The sequence below is a fragment of the Lupinus angustifolius genome, chromosome LG19 (assembly GCF_001865875.1).
Source record: "Lupinus angustifolius cultivar Tanjil chromosome LG19, LupAngTanjil_v1.0, whole genome shotgun sequence".
NCBI classification, from domain to species: domain Eukaryota; kingdom Viridiplantae; phylum Streptophyta; class Magnoliopsida; order Fabales; family Fabaceae; genus Lupinus; species Lupinus angustifolius.
In genome coordinates, this window is record NC_032027.1 from 5,357,902 (window position 1) to 5,377,167 (window position 19,266).

Below are 19,266 nucleotides of genomic sequence, written 5' to 3' on the forward strand. Positions count from 1 at the left end.
TGAAACTGAAAATAAGCTTCAAGTACGGAAGTTAAATATCATTAAACAGCCTTTAAATATAGGGCATAAGTCATAACAGTCTTGGCCCTATAAATCAAAACTCGAGAATTATTTTAACAACACCGAAGTTCTAATTTGTAACTTATTCATCACACAACAAAACCCCCTCAACCAAATACATTGCTCAATTCATATGGAGTTTTTCCACTTAAACAAACACTTTAGTATGGCTCAACTGGGTTACGGAAGTTTAGTCCAGCATACACAGCATCAGCACCAAGCTCCTCTTCAATTCTCAACAGCTGCAAAGTGTGCTCCAAACATTTAGAAAAAAAGTGCTTAATTATGAAAGCTGAAACTAGATTATTTGAAAACACCAACCTGGTTGTATTTAGCAAGACGCTCTGACCTGCATGGAGCTCCAGTTTTAATTTGACCCTGTTCAAAAGAAAATTACCAGAAATGTCAGCATTTTTTTCATATAACTAAAAATATCCCCTCACCCTATCGATAAGGAATTAATATCTTTCGAAGTACATGACCGCCCCTCCCCACAAATGTCACTCCCAGGAATTGAATCTTTGACCTTTTGGTCTAGCTGAGGATCCAATGGAGCCTTACATCACTGGACCAACACTCTATTGGTGAAATATCAGCATTTTCATAGCAACAAAATTGAACTAGTAACCCCACATGAGTTGTAATAAAATAAGGTTATTACCGTTGACAAACCAACAGCAAGATCAGCAATGAAGGTATCCTCGGTCTCTCCACTGCAACCAAAATATATGAGACATGTCAATATATAGAATAATTGACTTGTTAATGATCTTAGGGTTAAAATATTTCGCGGATTTTCGAACCTTCGGTGACTGGTCATCACACCCCATCCAGCTCTTTTGGACATCTTGACGGCTTCAATACTTTCGGTTACTGATCCAATTTGATTGACCTGGTTGTTTAAGGTTTTTGTCAATCAACTACTTGAGCACCAATGATAAAAAGGGTCTAATGATTTTTCGATACAAAAGTTCATGAGAAGAATGAAAGTACCTTGAGCAGAAGAGCATTGCATGATTTTGAATCAATTGCCTTCTGAACCCTCTGTGGACAGAATGCAAAACAGAAATAGTTAGAGAAATTCTTCTACCCTCTTCAAACATGGAGAAAACTAGAGAGAGAGGGGAATGTTTTGTTTAACCAATCTTCTAACCTTGGGGTTGGTAACTAAGAGATCATCACCAACAATTTGCACCTCGGTTCCAATCTCGGTAGTTATCTTACCATAGTGCTCCCAGTCATCCTGATCAAAAGGATCTTCAATTGAAGATATTGGGTACTCTGCCACAAATGATTTGTAGAGATCTTTCAAAGCATCCCCAGAGATCTTCTGTTTGCCATCATTGTTCTGCAATTAAAAAAAAAAATCCAAGAATTACATAATGTAAATATGTATTGATCACATTGTTTGATTTAAAATAATAAAATTGTACAGTCATATATGTAAAATGAATACTACCAAGCAGGAAAATAAGATTTAATCAAACTTTCAAGGCTTCTTAGCAACTAGCTGTAACATATGTTGCCAACATAGTAATTTTCATGGACAATAGTTTATTGTACTTTGATATGTAAATGAATACTACCAAAAAAAGAGAGCTTACCTCTTCCTTGAAGTTCAAATCATATTTTTTGTCTGATGTGTAGAATTCAGATGCGGCAACATCCATTCCAATGACAACCTAAGAACATAATAAATAGAGTTAAATCCTTTTAAATGGAGACATCTGAAAAACCAAAGCATAATTTTGATAAGGCAAAAAGGCTAACTTTATCAGTGTAACCAGCTTTGGCAATGGCAAGTTTCAGCAATTCCAAACCTTCCTTGTTTTCCTGAACACTCAAATGAGTAAATCAGTAACTGGATAACAAGATGATGATACACAGGTTCCAAATACAAAAAAAGAAACAAGTATTTAAAAGCCATCATTAACCTGAATGTTGGGAGCAAAACCACCTTCATCGCCAACATTTACTGCATCCTGACCGTATTTCTTCTTAATCACAGACTGAAATGACATTAGCAGAACCAAGAATTAGTAGTTAACTACACAGTGGCTTCCATGAAAGTGAATGTAAAATATGAACTGACCTTCAAATTGTGATATACTTCCACACCGATCTTCAAGGCTTCCTTGAAAGTGGAAGCTCCCACTGGGAGAATCATAAACTCCTGCATATACATATGTATCAGAAATTCATTGTGCAATGTCTCTCACTCTCGCTCAAACAAACACAAATAGAAGAAGCAAACTCTTTGAAGACATACCTGCATAGCAAGTTTGTTTCCTGCATGTGATCCACCATTTATGACATTGAAAGCAGGAACAGGCAAAACCAACTTCTTGTTACCCGCAAGATTTGCGATATGCTGCACCAAAAGAACGGCCATAATGAAATCAGAATTATATAAAAATGAAGAATTAGAACACTTGCACCATTTAATCAAATAAATCCTGCCTGTAAACAATGAGTTTCACCAATTCAACCATAGAACTATAACTAGTTATCATGATGACCTTCAACAACAAAGCAGTGGATATTTTACTTGTTATTTAAGTCACATTATATATAAATTTTTATATCACTCAATGGAGCAGGAAAATATCCAGGATTAATATGCAATTTATAATTATAAACATGATATAAAAAATTCATCATTGGTGCAAGAAACTAAGAATAATTTTGATTTACATCAGTTTCAACATATTATAACTATATTTAAGGAAAAAATAAATTAAAAAATAGCATGTGTAGTTGCAACACCAAAAAAAGCAATTACACAACATGGAACACCGGTGAACAGCTTCAATTTAAGATGATTAAGCACCACAGTTCATGCATAAATACCTGGTAAAGAGGGATTTTCAAGGCACTAGCACCAGCTTTGCAAACTGCAAGAGACACTGCCAATATGGCATTTGCACCGAGCTAAAACAACATCAAATGCATTAGATTATTATACTAATCACTTTTAAGATCCAAGTTCACAAACATAGTAAGCATAACATACCTTTTGCTTTCCCCAACCCCATTCATTAACAGTTCCATCAAGCTCTTGAACAATAAAGTTGTCAATAGCTGTCTGTTGAGTTGGATCCTATTCACCATTACAAAAGCAGACACAAAATTAGATCAAGCCAAAGAAGCTAAGAAAATAGCTCTTCTAATTTAGTATGAAAAATTAACTTAACTTTACAGTTTCAGATCACATAGCTATAATATTAAAGTCTAGATTAAGAAATCATAAGTTGAATGAAATTTTGGATCCTGAATTTAACCAACCTTGCCAATCAATGCAGGGCCAATAATTGTGTTCACATTGTCAACAGCCTGCATTTGCAAAGAAAAAACCAAGTGAACATAATACACTTACAGAAAAATCAACATGGCACCTAATTTTCCTATACAATAGTATAACATTGAATGAGAATTACCTTTGATACACCTTTTCCAAGGTAGTCAGATCCTCCATCTCTTAATTCAAGGGCCTCATATATACCTAAAAGTATTTTTAAAAAAATAAAAAATAAACAAAATATTTCAAGACTTTCATCGAACTAAAATACAACACAAACATGAGAATATGGTAAATTTGAAAAAATATAAGACACACATCACTATGTTTTGATATATAAAATCAGCATAAGTTTAATAAAAACACAGATTTAAAATTAAAATAAAGATATAACATTTGACTAAAAGTTAACCTGAGATAAAATACTGATGATATGGTAAAATTTAAAAACTATAAGACATACATCACTATGTTATTATATGTAAAAATAGCATAAATTTAATATAAAAACACAGATTTAAAATTAAAATAAAGAAATAACATTTGACTAAAAGTTAATATGAGATAAATACTGATGCTAATTATTGTATAATAATATATATTAATATAAAAATTTAAGGAAAATTGTAAAATACAGATAAATGCCCATGAAAAGACTAATTCAAACAAGGTCTTATCTTGAAAATCTGAAAATTTGTCTATTTTTTTCTTGAAAATTTAAAAAGTATGAGATATTCAAAAGCCCGCACAATACACGAGACTTTTAATAATAAAGTCTATGAGGATAAATATACATAAAATATGTTCACGTAGAAAAAATTATTTCCAAGTTTTGAATCGGATCGGAGTAAAAGATAGTTACCGGTGGATGCACCACTTGGAACAGCAGCTCTGGCAAAAGTACCATCTGATAATGTCAAATCAACCTATATTGACCACGTACAACATCAGATTCATATTTCGATCTCAAACATTAATCACAAAATAATAATAATAATAATAATAATAATATGTGAACATAAAGAATATCCAAATCTTATAATTATGATGAAGAAATGAGATATAAATGAAGAAACGAGAGATCGGAGAGAGAGAGATATAAAAAATGAAGCTAACCTCAACGGTTGGATTGCCACGACTGTCGAAGATTTGTCTAGCCTTGATGCTAACGATTGTCGCCATTTCAGATTTGAGATGAGATTTACGGTTATCAAAGAGAAATGAAGTAGTTGTTTCTGTATAGATGGTGGCGTGAGGATATATGACCGCTATTTATAGCCTCGTTAAGGTGAAACCAAACTTAGGTTTAGCCAACTGTTAACATGTCTAAATTTAAGTTTAATTAGTTAACTATATTAACAAACTAGTAAGTTATCTTTCACATGGTTAAGATTACTTATGTCTAAAGTAAATTTAAAAAATATATGTATCAATTAAAGTATTTAAGAAGATAAACATTGATAGATTTGTATCATAATCAATTATACATAATATGAAAATTAATATGTTAATATTAAAATTATTATTTTGAAATAAATTCATTGTCAGTTATTTTTTAAGGGAGTTACAATATCAACATATTTCCTTATTAATTGTAATATCATAACTCATTATATGACTAATTGAAAAGAGGAAGACAGTTTCGACCATATATTTTTAGTCTCATTATTAATTTTTTGTAAATTTATTATTTACAGTTATGCAAATTTATATCCATAATGAACATTGCTTAAAATTAGCAAATCATAAATAATTTAATCAAAATATAAATCAAATCAATTATTTATCATAATCAATTATACATAATATGAAATTTAATATGTTAATATTAATTGCAAATGTTTTAAGATCTTTTTTAATAATTAGAATTAAAATATTATTTTGAAACAAAAGTAATAAAAGGTTAAAAAACACAAGAGGATATGAAGTTTATCACTAAATAATAATAGTAAAGCCACAAAAGTAAACATTACCTTCGAAATCGACATACCAATAAAAGTGGAAAAAACGATACTTATTAAACCCATTGAATAGCATACTCCCATTGACATAGTATCAAAGATAATAAGTAATAGTAAACATAATATCAAAGATAATAAGTAATAGTAAAACAAGAGTAACAAAATAAAATTGTTAAATCTTGGTACTTGTTAAATAAACACCAAAATATGTTTCTAAAACAACAAATGTAACACTTAAAACAACAAAAACATCATAGCAATAGTAAAGCAAGAGGAACAAAATAGATAGAGTAAAATCGTTACAAAAACCAACGAAAGGAAATGAGAAAAATTACCTTTGAAACTCTGTAAGAACAAATGCAGCTAAAACAAAGTTAGAGGTAAAAATGACATCAAATAAAGTGTTATGGTAAAGTGGAGTATAATAGTTACACAAACCAACAAAAGGAAAGAGTTATACCTTCCAAACTTAAAATGATGAAGAAATGAAGGTGAAAAAATATTGTACCCAATATACTTACCCCAATATATTCTTACCCAATAAAATGTCTTCTCCAAGTATTGGTAAATGTAGTAGGTACATCACAAAGTTACAAAAACCAACGAAAGGAAAGGAGAAAAATTACCTTCGAAACTCTATAAGAACAAATGCAGCTAGAACAAAGTTAGAGATAAAAATGACATCAAATAAAGTGTTATGGTAAAGTGGAAGTATAATAGTTACACAAACCAACAAAGGGAAAGAGTTATACCTTCCAAACTCAAAATGATGAAGAAATGAAGGTGAAAAATATTGTACTCAATATACTTACCCAAATATATTCTTACCCAATAAAAGGACTTCTTCAAGTATTGGTAAATGTAGTAGGTACATCACAAAGCAAGGCTTCATAGATAAAGAAGTACAACGATAACACAATCTTTTGAGAGTGAAGAAAATATGGTGTAATAATGATGAAAAAATAAGAGATGAAAATAAAATCCATGAGATGAACATCAAAAAAATGCTACCTCGTTTAAGGGAAGCGAACAAAACTACAATTAGGAAGAAGAAAGAAGAAAGGCACACCACAAAAGTTTAACTGAACAAGATTTGAAATAAAAATGAAATAGAGTTTATTGGGGTGTTTGATGGATTGATAAGAATTATTAGAGGTGGGCCATGTCTCTTAATAAATTATTAAGTGCTAAATATTATATATGCGAGTAAATAGCAAGAGGATATGAAAGGTCAAATGTATGAGTTGGATTTGATCATGTGTGATAGAGTGTATGTTAGGAAGTGAAGCTTTTTAAGAGGGAAATTTTTGGCTAAGCAACTGACATGTGGCATGGATGACCTTCTTTTGTGCTAAGCAATTGACATGTGGCATATAGGACATTCTTTTTTACATTTTATTAATTTTTCAATAATATAATACAAATAAAGGGTTATTGTCTATAAATATCAGACTCTTAATTATATTTCAATGTTGGGAAAATATATTTAATTTAGAGGAAAACAATTTATGTATTGATAAGGTATGAGTTTTATACATTATTACTGTATCATTTATATTTAATTATCATTGACTCTTAAAAATGTAATAAAATGTATGATGAATAATATACTAATTTTGTATAAATCTTTACACTGATTATGTATAGATTTATAAGCAGTCATCTACAATTTATTTGGATTAATTTTTTTTGAAAAAACAGTAATAATTAAATATGAATATTGGATAATAAATAACAAGATATAAAATTCATATATTATTGGTGATGCATTTTTCTCAGACAAATGTTATTTGCTAAAACATTTACGATCATGTAAATAATTGTACTTAATGTATTGCTTAGACTTTGTTTGAGAGTTATGAAAATGGAAGGAGATGGATAAGTGGGAGGAATGGAAGGGAAAAGGAAGGAAACTCTCTCTATTGTTTGAGAGTATGAAATTTAGATGAAGGAGAATAAACTACTGATAATGTAAGAATATTTTTTTATTTTCCCTTAAAAATGTAATTAACAATGAGAAATGGGCAATAATATGTAATTACATATTACTACTAAACATATTTAGTTATTTTGACATTTTATCTCCAAATAACCTAAATTGAAGGAACTTTAAAAATAGACACATTGAGGGTTTTAGAGCCCTCCAAAACCTTTTAATCTCCTTGATCCAACTCCCAAACAAGGGGAAGGCTTTCCAAAGCCATCATTTATCTTCCCTTCTCCTTCAAAACTCCACTCCCAAACAAGACCTTAAGGAATTATTTGTGTGAAATTGATAGGATATTAATTTTTAAGTTTGAACATCAAAAGACTTCTTCATCATTTTCTAAGAGTGTTAGCATTCAGTTGTACTCTTACGTTTTGTTTGGGAGTTAGGAGGGAAAGAGAAAGAGAGAGATCAAAGGGGGAGAAAGGGAAGGGAAGGAAATTATCTCCCTTGTTTAAGAGTATGAAATTGAGACGAAGGAGGATAAACTAATGATAGTGTAATAATATTTTTTATTTTCCCTTAAAAATGTAATTAACAATGAGAAATGAACACTAATATATAATTATATATTACTACTAAACTTATTTAGCTATTTCGACATTTTGTTTAAAAAAAACCCCAAATTGGGGAAAGTTAAAAATAGATATATGGAGGATTTTTGACGACTTGAAAAACCCTCCAAAACTTTTTTCTCTCCTTGATCCAACTCCCAAACAATGAGAATGTTTTTCAAAGCTATCTCTTTCATTCTCTTCCCCTCTAAAAATCTACTCTCAAACAAAACCATAGCCCCTAATAATCGTATATATAATGAGTTTATATACGATATAAAGACTGATATATGATTATTATATCAATTTGTCATTTATTAGATTATTATATTTAAGAGTAAGTAATAATTTTAAATATAAATGATACATGATACAATGACAAATTATAAAATTTATATACTCTTTTATATATTTTGTTCACTTGTTCATATTTGAAGGTCGGTTTTGGTAGACATAAACCAACATTAGATAGAGTTTTGCATTGAGACTTATTAGTTAGGGTAGCAAATGATACATTATTGGAAATTATCTTATTTGAAACTTAATTATGAGGGTTTTCATTACTTAGAACTCGCAAATGAGTTAGTCAAATTCTTCATTTTTTATTATTTTACCATTATTATATACTTCATTTTATTCTGCAAACTAAAGAACCAATTATATGTTATTTTCAATTGAATGAGAACTCAATTAAAGTTTCTCTTCTTTCTATAATTTTTGTCATGGTATACTTTTTAACTTTTGCAACAACTTCCGAGGTATATCCTAGAATATTCCTCTCCTTAACTAAATAAAAGGGAAATAAACCTCTTAACATATATTTTATTCATAAATAGGATATTTTTAAATAGTTTACTACTGTTCATTCTAAATAAAATAAAAAAGGCTACAACTTTTCTTTCACTTTTTAATGCTTCCATAATAATTGATGTTTCGTGTGTGGATGGGTTGCTTTTTATTTTATTCAAACTTGACCAAAAACTTCTAAAAAATAATTTTGGTAATTATTTAAATTGATGATATTTCTTATATACATGAGATTTTTTTTTTGCTGCACACAAAAGATGAGCAACAGCTAACAAGTGCAACTAACAACTGTACTCCAAAAAACTACAACTAACTGTAAGTGTGGTATAGTTTGGTCAACGTATGCACCATATTTAAAACTTGCTAAGTAGGAAAAAACCAAATGAAACTTATTTCTAACTACGAATAAATAAAAATATATATACTCTTTAAACTAATTAGCAGATTGAGGTTTTAATTTATTCCTTCAAATTAATTCCGAAATTTTATTTTGATTTTTTGTGAAAATTATGAATACCAGTCCTTGTTAAAACTAAAAATAGATATCAATACTTCAATGGTAGAGCGGTGGAATATAACATTTAAGTCTTTCATTTTACTTTTTTTTTATGAGTGTAATTAAATTAAACAAAATGTGATATATTATCAAGACAAGTGTCAAAATGGTAGTAGGTATGGATAAGAGATATTCTTGATGAACAAGAAAGAATGAGAAAATGTTATTGAATTGAATTGAATTCCAAAGTTACATTAAATCATTTATATAAAGGGAAGAAAACACTAACTACCCTAACCAAATTAACTAACCGACTAACAAAAACTCAACTATTTTAACATTCCCCCGCAAGCTGGAATGTACCAAGCATTCCAAGCTTTAAATAATTGTGCTGTATACGATGATATACTCTATTACCTCCTCTTACTGGTGAGCGAATTTTCGTCTCCCAGTCTTGAAATCTGAATGTGAAGCAATACTGACGCTTAACCACATATGGCAAAAGCAATTTCATCTGATGCTTAACCATCTATTTGACAGAAGCAAACCAATCATAATGGATGAAAGAGAGAAATGAGATGGATCTTAATCTTGATCTTTATATGTTGCTTCAACGAGAAAAAGATTACACACTATAATGTTGTGTGTTTAATGAGAGAGAAAGAGGGGTCAAGAAACTAGAGTAATATAGAAATGAGAAATAATTAGGCGTAATAAATGAAAGATTGTGCAGATTCTTGTTGTCATTCATAAAAGATGAAAGAAGGCAATTGAAAGAAACAAATATTGTTGTGAACATGCCATTGAAAATGCCCTCATCCAAACTTGAAAATGGTGCCTTAATTCCTTTTTTTTCTTCAATAAGGAGACAAGGAACTTGAGACTAAGTTGTACGTTCTGGAAGTTCTGCTTCAAATCCATTGCACAACTTGTTTAAACCGAAGCCTAGAAGACGATAAATTTGCTTGATGATAGCTTCAAATGCAAGAAAGGTATGGTACTTCTTGGCTAGATTCTTGATGATTCTTTGTTGAACTTTTGATGAATCTTGGAAGGGAAGTATGATAAGCGGAAGCAATCAGAGAAATAATTAGCTCTGATACCATATTGAAATGGTAGTAGGCATGGATAAGAGATATTCTTGATGAACAAGAAAGAATGAGAAAATGTTATTGAATTGAAATGAATTCCAAAGTTACATTAAATCATTTATATAAAGGGAAGAAAACACTAACTACCCTAACCAAATTAACTAACCGACTAACAAAAATTCAACTATTTTAACAACAAGTCCAAATATTATAAAAGTTAGTGACTCTTCAATATATTGTTCATACAAAATGAATCAATAGTTCTAAAAATATATTGTTTAAATAATTTTAATATTATATTGTACCAAAAATAATAAAGAGATATTGTCTCGTATATTATTTGGACTTATTCTATAATATATAATATTTTATTTAACTTAATTATATCTATTGTTATTTTTTATTTAAAAGATGACACTTATCTCTTATACATTGATAATCATTATAACATATGTATATAAATGTAATTAAGTATAATATATTATAAAAAATTATCACAGAGTAAGGGGATATAGTGTATCAATCTTATTTAAGAAGATACAACCCATAAAAAGGTCAAAAACTCTTTACGAGTTGAGTTGGGTCTTGGAGAAAAACTGAGAATAGATTAAAAAAAAAGGTAACAGACTTGCGAGGATATTTTAAAGCATTCTATTTTTCTTCCCCAAACTTCAAAACCTGACTCACAAACAAACACTATATTTTACTTATTTAATTTTCATAGTAATAACATTCTGAAAATCTTAGTGCTCAAATTTGGAAAATGGTGAGAAAAATATCATTCATGGATATAAGAGTTTGCAACTTTTGGCTCAGTCTCTTGTTTGAGCTTGTTATGGATTGAAGAAAATTAGATACATACTTGTCTATATCTTTGTGATGTATCAATTAACAAATTAAATTTATATTAGTTGGCTTGACTTTTGTTGTTACTAATGCGTTATTATTCATGCCTTGCATTCTTATTTCAATCATAGGTCACATAAAATTATATTATATCCTCTTCAAATCTGCAAAGTAGTTAGTCTCTATATGCAGGTAATACCTGATATTTCACTCTGTTATTCAGGTGTTATTTTCTAATTGATCAAAACAATTATAAATTAAATTTATCTGATTTAAATATTCAACAACTCAATATTTCTTTACAAGCAAAATAGTGAAGTGAGTAACAAACATTGTATGATATTTTGAAGATATTATATGATAATATATCAGATTTCTCTCTCTTTATATTAGGTTGGTTTTTGATTTATTATATTTGAAGTTGGATTAATAATAATAAAATATTCTTAGTTTAAATCCATTAAATTTGAGTTATTGAGTTGTTTGAGCTCAATAAGTCAATTTATAACATACACAGGGTCTCCTAAATATTTAACTCAGTGGATGATGATGGCACAACCAACCATAATACACTTATAAAATTAAGGAATATTAACTAGAAAATAAAGTATTTCATTGTATCATGAGATAAGTTATTTTTTCTAACCACTAAAATTATGACATTTGTTATATTTAATAATTTTTACAAAAAAAATCTATAAACTAACAAAAATATGACACATACCATAATTTTAGTAGTTGAAGGAAATAATTTAACTCATAATATGAAAAGATAACTTATATCATATATGAGGAGATAACTTTTATTATAATATGAGGAGATAACTTATATTATAATATGATGAGATAACTTATATCATGATATGAGGATGATAGCACATGTATTGTTATTGTACATTTTGTATACCACTGATTATGAATTGTTAAAAAATATATTTAAATTAAAATTTAATAATTAAGTATTTTTTCAATCAATCAAAAATAATAACACATGAAATAATATACTATTTTGGGATAAAATATATCATCCTTTATGCTTTAATACCGATATATGGGGAGAAAATGGCAGCTTGTTGCATGTCACAACCCATAATGTACATAATATTATAAAAATGTAATATTTGTATTTTCATCGTAAAGATTTATGCATAATTATTATATTATTTATTTGAATTATTTTTGAATAGTTAATAATAATTAAATATTAATAATTGATAATACAATGATATTGTATAAATATCATGCGTATACATTTTTCTCAAAAATTGAATTCCTACCACATACATAAAAATGATTCGTTAATGTATAATAATTACACGATAATCTCTTCACATAATTAGTTTCAGAGAAAAAGATTCGTGTACAAAGATTTTTTGACATTATCAAGTATATCCCTTGAATCATGTTAAGTGAATTGTCTTCTATGTGTCTTGGATTTGAATGACTTGTGCTAGCCAAAATGAGATGGTTGTAGAACAACCAACTTAATCTCCATATTATTTCTACTTTATCTTTAATTAGATTTGATTTGTGCCATCAAGGATTCCTATCCTTAGTGTCACATGCCTAGCTCCTTGATTCCCACGCTTAGCATTGGTTCATTTATGCACTTAGCCATCTTTCATGCTTACTTTAACTATTTGACTACTATTAGACCATGTTACAAAGAAATAAATAAATAGTTTGCCAACCCCAACTCATATGACTTTATTTGAAAATTAAATAATAACAAAAAGAAATTAACCTAAGACTATCTATAAGAAATAATTCTCATCTATTAAAACTTAAGCAAATATAAATAAGCTAAACTAAAGTTTAATGACATAAATGTCATTCCTCAATGTGAGCTCTAGGGTCAATGGTGTCCTTGGTAAGTTTGAATGGTTCTGATTTGGCGTTAGCCCTAGTCATAGGACCTTCTTATCTTATCTTGACCCTTGCGTAAGAAGTTGGCCTAGACTAGTTTACATAAGATACAACCCATAAAAGGATCATCAACTCTTTCGAGTTGAGTTAGATTCTGCAAGAAAATTAGGAGAGAAAAAAGAGTGTCATGCAATAAATTTGTGAGAATATTCTAAAGTGTTACTCTAGCAAATATATCACATCCACATTTTACTTATTTAATTTTCACGGTCATAACATTCTGAAATCTGAATGCTCAAATTTTGAAAATGGTGAGAAAAATGTCACTGGTGGATATAATAGTTTGCAACTTTTGGCACAGCCTCTTGTTTGAGCTTGTTATGGATTTGAAGAAAAGTAGATACAGACATGTCTATAACTTTGTGATGTATCAATTAACAAAATAAATTTATGTTATTTGGCTTGACTTTTGCTGTTACTAATGCGTTATTATTCATGCGTTGCATTCTTATTTCAACCATAGGTCACATAAAATTATTATATTATGTCCTTTTCAAATTGTAAAGTAGGTAGTCTCTATATACAGGTAATTCATGTGTCATTTTATAATTATTCAAGATAATTATTAAATTAAATTTATCTGATTTAAATATTCAATAACTGAATATTTGTTTACAAGCAAAAGAGTGAAGTGAGTAACAAACATTAATTATATGATATTTTGAAGACATTATATGATAATATATCATATTTCTCTCTCTTTATATTAGGTTGGTTTTGATTTACTATATTTGAAGTTGGGTTAATAATAAATAAAATTGTTTTTAATTTAAATCCATTAAATTAGAGTTATTGAGTCCCTTGAGCTCAATAAGTCAACTTATAACATACAAAGGTTTTACTTAATATTTAACTCGTGGATGATAAGGACATAACCAACAATAATACAATTATAAAACTAATGAATATTTAACTACAGAATAAAGTATTTTATTGTATCACGGAATAAATTATATTCTCTAGCCACTAAAATCATGATATTTATCATATTTAATTATTTTTACTAAAACATTTATAAAAACTAACAAAAATATGACATATATTATAATTTTAGTAATTGAAGGAGACAATTTATCTTATAATATAAATAGATAAATTATATCAGGATGAAATATTGTATTCTCTATTAACTAATACCCATATATGTATGCATAAAATGGCAGCTTGTTGCATGTGTGTTTAGTCACAACACATACTATTAAAAGAATGTAATATTTATTTATTGTCATGTCAATATAAAAATTTATATATAATCATTATATTATTTATTATTCATTTAAATTATTTTTTTGAAACATCAATAATAATTAAATATTAATAATTGATAATACATTGACATTATATAAATCTCTTTATATGAGTGGACACATTTTTATCAGAAATTAAATTCCTACTACATAAATAAAAATGATTTGTGAATGTATAATAACGTACAAGATAATCTTTTCAGAGAGTTAGTCTAAGAGAAAAAGATTTATGTATTGATGGAGGTTTTATAATATTAGTGTTTCATTTTTTTGATCATCTTTTATTCTTAAATAAAAGAAATATAAATAATAATATATAATATATTAGTCTTTATGCTAATAGTATATATTACACTCTTATTGAGAAAAATATGTATATATTAATAGTGTAAGAGATTTTTGCACTATTATTATATTATCTAATATTTATTTTTAATTATCTAATAAAAATAGATAATAGATGATACATCAACTATATAAATCTTTACATTATCAATATATATATATATATATATATATATTAGACTCTTTCTTATTATCACTTTAACCATAGTCAAAACATAAATAATGTACCGGGAATGATATACGTCAAATGGGCTTCAATTTGGCCCAAGTGACCTGAGAAAATATAAAGAGCAGGACTCTACGAAATGTACAAGTGAAGATTGATACTTTTCAACTTTTTTATCAGTTTTGACCTAAAAAAATTCAATGACAAAGAATATGAGCTTCATTTGGTTGGATAGAGAAAAAAAGAAGAAAGAAATTGATGCCAGAGAACTTAAAAAGAAAATAGACGTTTCTCTTGTTTTGGTTAAGAAGAAAATAAAGGGATGAGAGAAGTAAAAAACACCTTAGATCCACCAAAATTTTCATATTTTTTTATTCTATGAGTATTTTTGTCACTCAAAAGTTTATATTTACAATTTATCTTATTTTTTCTTTTTTTCTCATACCAAACAATACAACAATTTACTCTATTTCCCTCACATTTCTTTTCCACCTTTTTCTTTCTCTTATCTCATTTCCTCCTCTTCAAACAAAGTGTTGGGAAGTAAGTCCCACATCGCATATCTCATTGTCTCGGTAATAGTTTAAATTAGTGTTGTGAGAATCGGACCGTACTGGACGGTCCGACTAGTTTGACTGCTGACCGGACTTGAAAACGGCTTTGGTTTACCGTCTTAACTTAGTGAGGGTCGGACCGCTTTGAACCGGAGAACTGGTCCGGCCGCGTTAAACCATGTTAACCCGAAAAGTAAACCCGATAATTCACTTAAAAATTAAAAAAATGGAACATTTTTATGTATCTTTTGTTTCACTTCAATCCAAAAAAAGATAAAGAGACGTTACTTCAATGCAATTATAAATGATTATTAATTATATAAATTTTATATTTTTATATAATATATATCTATAGATAAAAAATATTAATTATGTATAAAATTATCTGGTCAGACCAGACCAAACGCTTTAACCTGTTAAACCTAATACGAGACCTCTTCTGGTTTGACGTCCGGCTCGGGTTTCACAACATTGGTTTAAATACCTGTTGAGCTACTCTTCTCATTGCCAAATGATTTTGAGATGAAACTTTAACATTGTATCAGAGCTAGAGTCTAATTTTTTTCCGGTTGTCATGAGCCAAAAGATGTCCTTTAGTTATGAGTTAAAGGTAACCCTTCGCCTGGTCCGACATGCTTATGTGGAGGGGGCACATTGGGAAGTAAGTCCGACATCGCCTACCTCATTATCTCAGAAATGATTTAAATACATGTTGGACTACTCCTCTTAATGTTTTCATTCTCTCTTCCTCCTTCTTGTCACCATCTCAAACCCCATAGTTTCATAATTTATTTACGTCATACCCTCTCAAACATCCTAATATCATATTTCCTTAATCTCACATCTTACACTCACATCTTCTTTATTAAACAACAAATTTCTTAACCTAAAACTTTATCACCGTCACAACCCTATAACCCAAACCTTTTCATTTTTGTTGTTAAAATTAGTGTTCGTCAATTACGTTTTAATTCCGCCTAAACACCGATTAGCCAGGAGTAGAAAATTTGAAAAAACTTTATTTTACGATAAATGATTGTTAGAAAAAAATTGATACATTCTTCCAACAAAGTGGTGTCAAAATGCATTGGTTATCAAAAGCATGTAATGGATGGGTAATGTTAGGTGGGTCAAGGGGGGATGTGGAGGTGAGGAGACTACAATGGAAGTCTCTAAGATAGGTTGGTGGAATGTGAGGTCTCTGGGATCTTCTAATAGGGTTGATGTTAGAAGGTTGATGGGGTGCAATGGGAGAATGTTGGGTGGATATGGGCTGGAAATCAGTAGGGGGATTGCTGGGAGGTTGGTTATATGATGGGGTTTCTAAGGGGAAGTTATTGGAATTTAGAACAATATCATGATGGATGGTTGGAGGGATGGGAGGAGGGTGAGGGAATATGTGCTCATAGAATTGCAAATTTCTTGTGATTAAGAGTTGTCTAGTTTGTAAGTCTAGGAGGATGTACCCTTTGGTGTCAGGTTTGTAGCCAAGAAAGATACATTTCTTGGCTCGAGGATCAAGCTTGGTCCTACCTTGAACAGTAGTGGTGCCATAACATAGGCAACCAAAAACCTTAAGATCATTTAGGATAGGGATTTGCCTTATGAGGGTTTCAGAAGGGGATTTATTCTGCAAGACAGGGGTGGGAAGCCTATTGATAAAAAACAGCATGTTTGACAACATAAGTCCAAAAACATAGAGGTAAGTGGGACTGAAAAAGGAATGACCTAGTCACATTGAGGATATGTCTATGCTTCCTTTCAACAATGGAATTTTGCTCAGGAGTTTCTACACAAGAAGTCTGGTGTACTATACCGGAATTGGCATAGAAATCAGACATGAGAAACTCCTTACCATTGTCGGATCTAATGGTCTTAACATGAGTATTATATTGAATATAAACAAAGTGTATGAAATTTATAATGATATTTCTTGTCTCAGCCTTAGAAAACATTAGGAATAACCAAGTATGGCGTGTGAAATCATCAACGATGGTGAGGAAGTATTTATGACCATGGATAGAGGGGATTTGTAAGGGTCCCCAAATGTCCATGTGCACAAGGTCAAAGGGGTGAATGGTGGTAGATGTACTAGTAGGAAAAAGTATTTTTGTTTGCTTAGCAACATGGCAAGTGTCACAAACTTTATTAGCACAAAATTTCACATAAGGATGTTGTTTACAAACAGTATCAAAAACATATTTAGATGGGTGACCTAAACGAAAATGCCACAAATCAAATTCAAGAACAAAAACAGATGTATTAGCAGTCAAAATTTGTTTTGTAGGACTAGTTAAATTGCGAAAAATGTATAGATGGTTGTGAACCTCAGCAAGTCCAATCATCCTCAAGGTAATTATATCCTGAATAAAGCAACAATGTTGGTCAAATACAACAGTACAATTGGAATGAGTGGTGAGTTACTGAATAGAGATTAAGTTGTAAGTAAAACCAGGAATATGCAGAACATTAGTAAGATGTAAATTGGTGGAAAGAGCCATTGTGCCATAATGTTTGGCTAAGACTGAAGCACCATTAGGTAGCCTTATGGTCATAGGCTTGATGCTAGAATAAGATGAATAATGAGATATATTATTGGTTATATGATCTGTGGCCCCTGTGTCAAGGATCCACTAATTATGAGAAGAATACATACCTGAGTGAGAAGAATTTCCTCTTCACTTGAGGTCTGGTTAATCTGGTGAGTTGGATTGAAGGTGAGGACAACCTTTTGGTCATTGTCCTTCTCTGAATGGAAATAATTATTGATTGAGATGGTTATTGTTGTGTTGTCTTGGCGTGTAGAGGAATTGATTGCAGGGTCCATTTGTCTTTGTCTAGGCTTGAAGGTAGGAGGAAACCCATGCTTAAAATAACAGGTTTCAAGTGTATTGTTCTCTCTGCCACAAAAAGTGCAGATTTTATTGCATGCCATGATGGGTTTGGGTCTATTACTACTTGTAGCCAAACCTCTATTGGAAAAACCTGAATTGCCACCAGATCCACCACCTCTCCCAGTGTATTTATTGGATTCTTGTGATGGCCTTGGGTTGAAATTAGTTCCTTTGCTTGGATTATTTCGCCAATGTGGCCTTGTATTGATGTTGTTGATGGCACTGTTCTGGTTTTCAGTAATTGTGACATCCATTTGTCTTTCTTGTTGGATGACTAGGGAGAAACACTTGTTCATTGATGGTAATGGCTCCATGAGTAGTATTTGTGCTTTGATTGTTCCATACTGATCATTAAGACCTTTAAGGAAACAAATAACATACTCTGATTCCCGATAGAAAATATTGTTCTTCATTGATTCACATCTACACTTTACATCACATATACACGGGATCAGTGGTCTCAAAGCATCCAATTCCTCCCAAATAGTCTTCCAATATGTAAAGAATGCTGATACGCTTTGATCACCTTGTCGAATGGAGTGGATTTCTTGCAATAGGTCAGAATTTCTGAAGTAATCTCCTTTGGAAAATCTCTCTTTGAGATCTTGCCATAAATCTTGTGCTCCATCTATGTATACTGCACTTTGGGCGATTTGAGGGGACAATGATATGGTAATCCAAGAAACCACCATGTTATTGCATCTTTCCCACGCTTCAAATATTGGACCGGTCACGCTGGGCATCTTGATGTTTCCATTGACAAATTTATATTTGTTTTTGGATCCAAGAGCTCTTCTCATGGATCTACTCCAAGAGTTGTAATTCGTACCATCTAATGGTGGAAAAACTAACACAAATCCAGGGTTTTCTCAAGTATGAAGGTAGTATAGGCTACATGGATTTAGGGATGGATCTATGAAGTGATGACTGTTGTTGTTTTCTTGCTGCATGTTGATGAATCTGTGGAACGGTGGGTGTTGTTGCTGAATTTGGGTTTAGAAGCTAAGGAAAAATGGGTTTTGTCGAAGGGAGAC

The 19,266-nt window shown here is 30.2% G+C and overlaps 2 protein-coding genes across 2 annotated transcripts; both read right to left on the bottom strand.

The window, feature by feature from the left end:
- Window positions 1-4,622, bottom strand: LOC109334714 (enolase-like). The gene is made up of 17 exons (XM_019570625.1): window positions 4,475-4,622; window positions 4,221-4,284; window positions 3,498-3,562; window positions 3,346-3,393; window positions 3,074-3,160; window positions 2,911-2,991; window positions 2,330-2,431; window positions 2,153-2,233; window positions 1,995-2,069; window positions 1,831-1,893; window positions 1,665-1,742; window positions 1,214-1,408; window positions 1,054-1,104; window positions 864-952; window positions 722-773; window positions 382-438; window positions 1-302 (listed from the first exon to the last, which is right to left on the bottom strand). The coding sequence occupies exons 1-17, from the start codon at window positions 4,538-4,540 to the stop codon at window positions 222-224; spliced, it is 1,335 nt and encodes a 444-aa protein (XP_019426170.1). The 5' UTR covers window positions 4,541-4,622; the 3' UTR covers window positions 1-221.
- LOC109333936 lies at window positions 16,991-19,032 on the bottom strand. The gene is made up of 2 exons (XM_019569515.1): window positions 17,995-19,032; window positions 16,991-17,701 (listed from the first exon to the last, which is right to left on the bottom strand). The coding sequence occupies exons 1-2, from the start codon at window positions 19,030-19,032 to the stop codon at window positions 16,991-16,993; spliced, it is 1,749 nt and encodes a 582-aa protein (XP_019425060.1).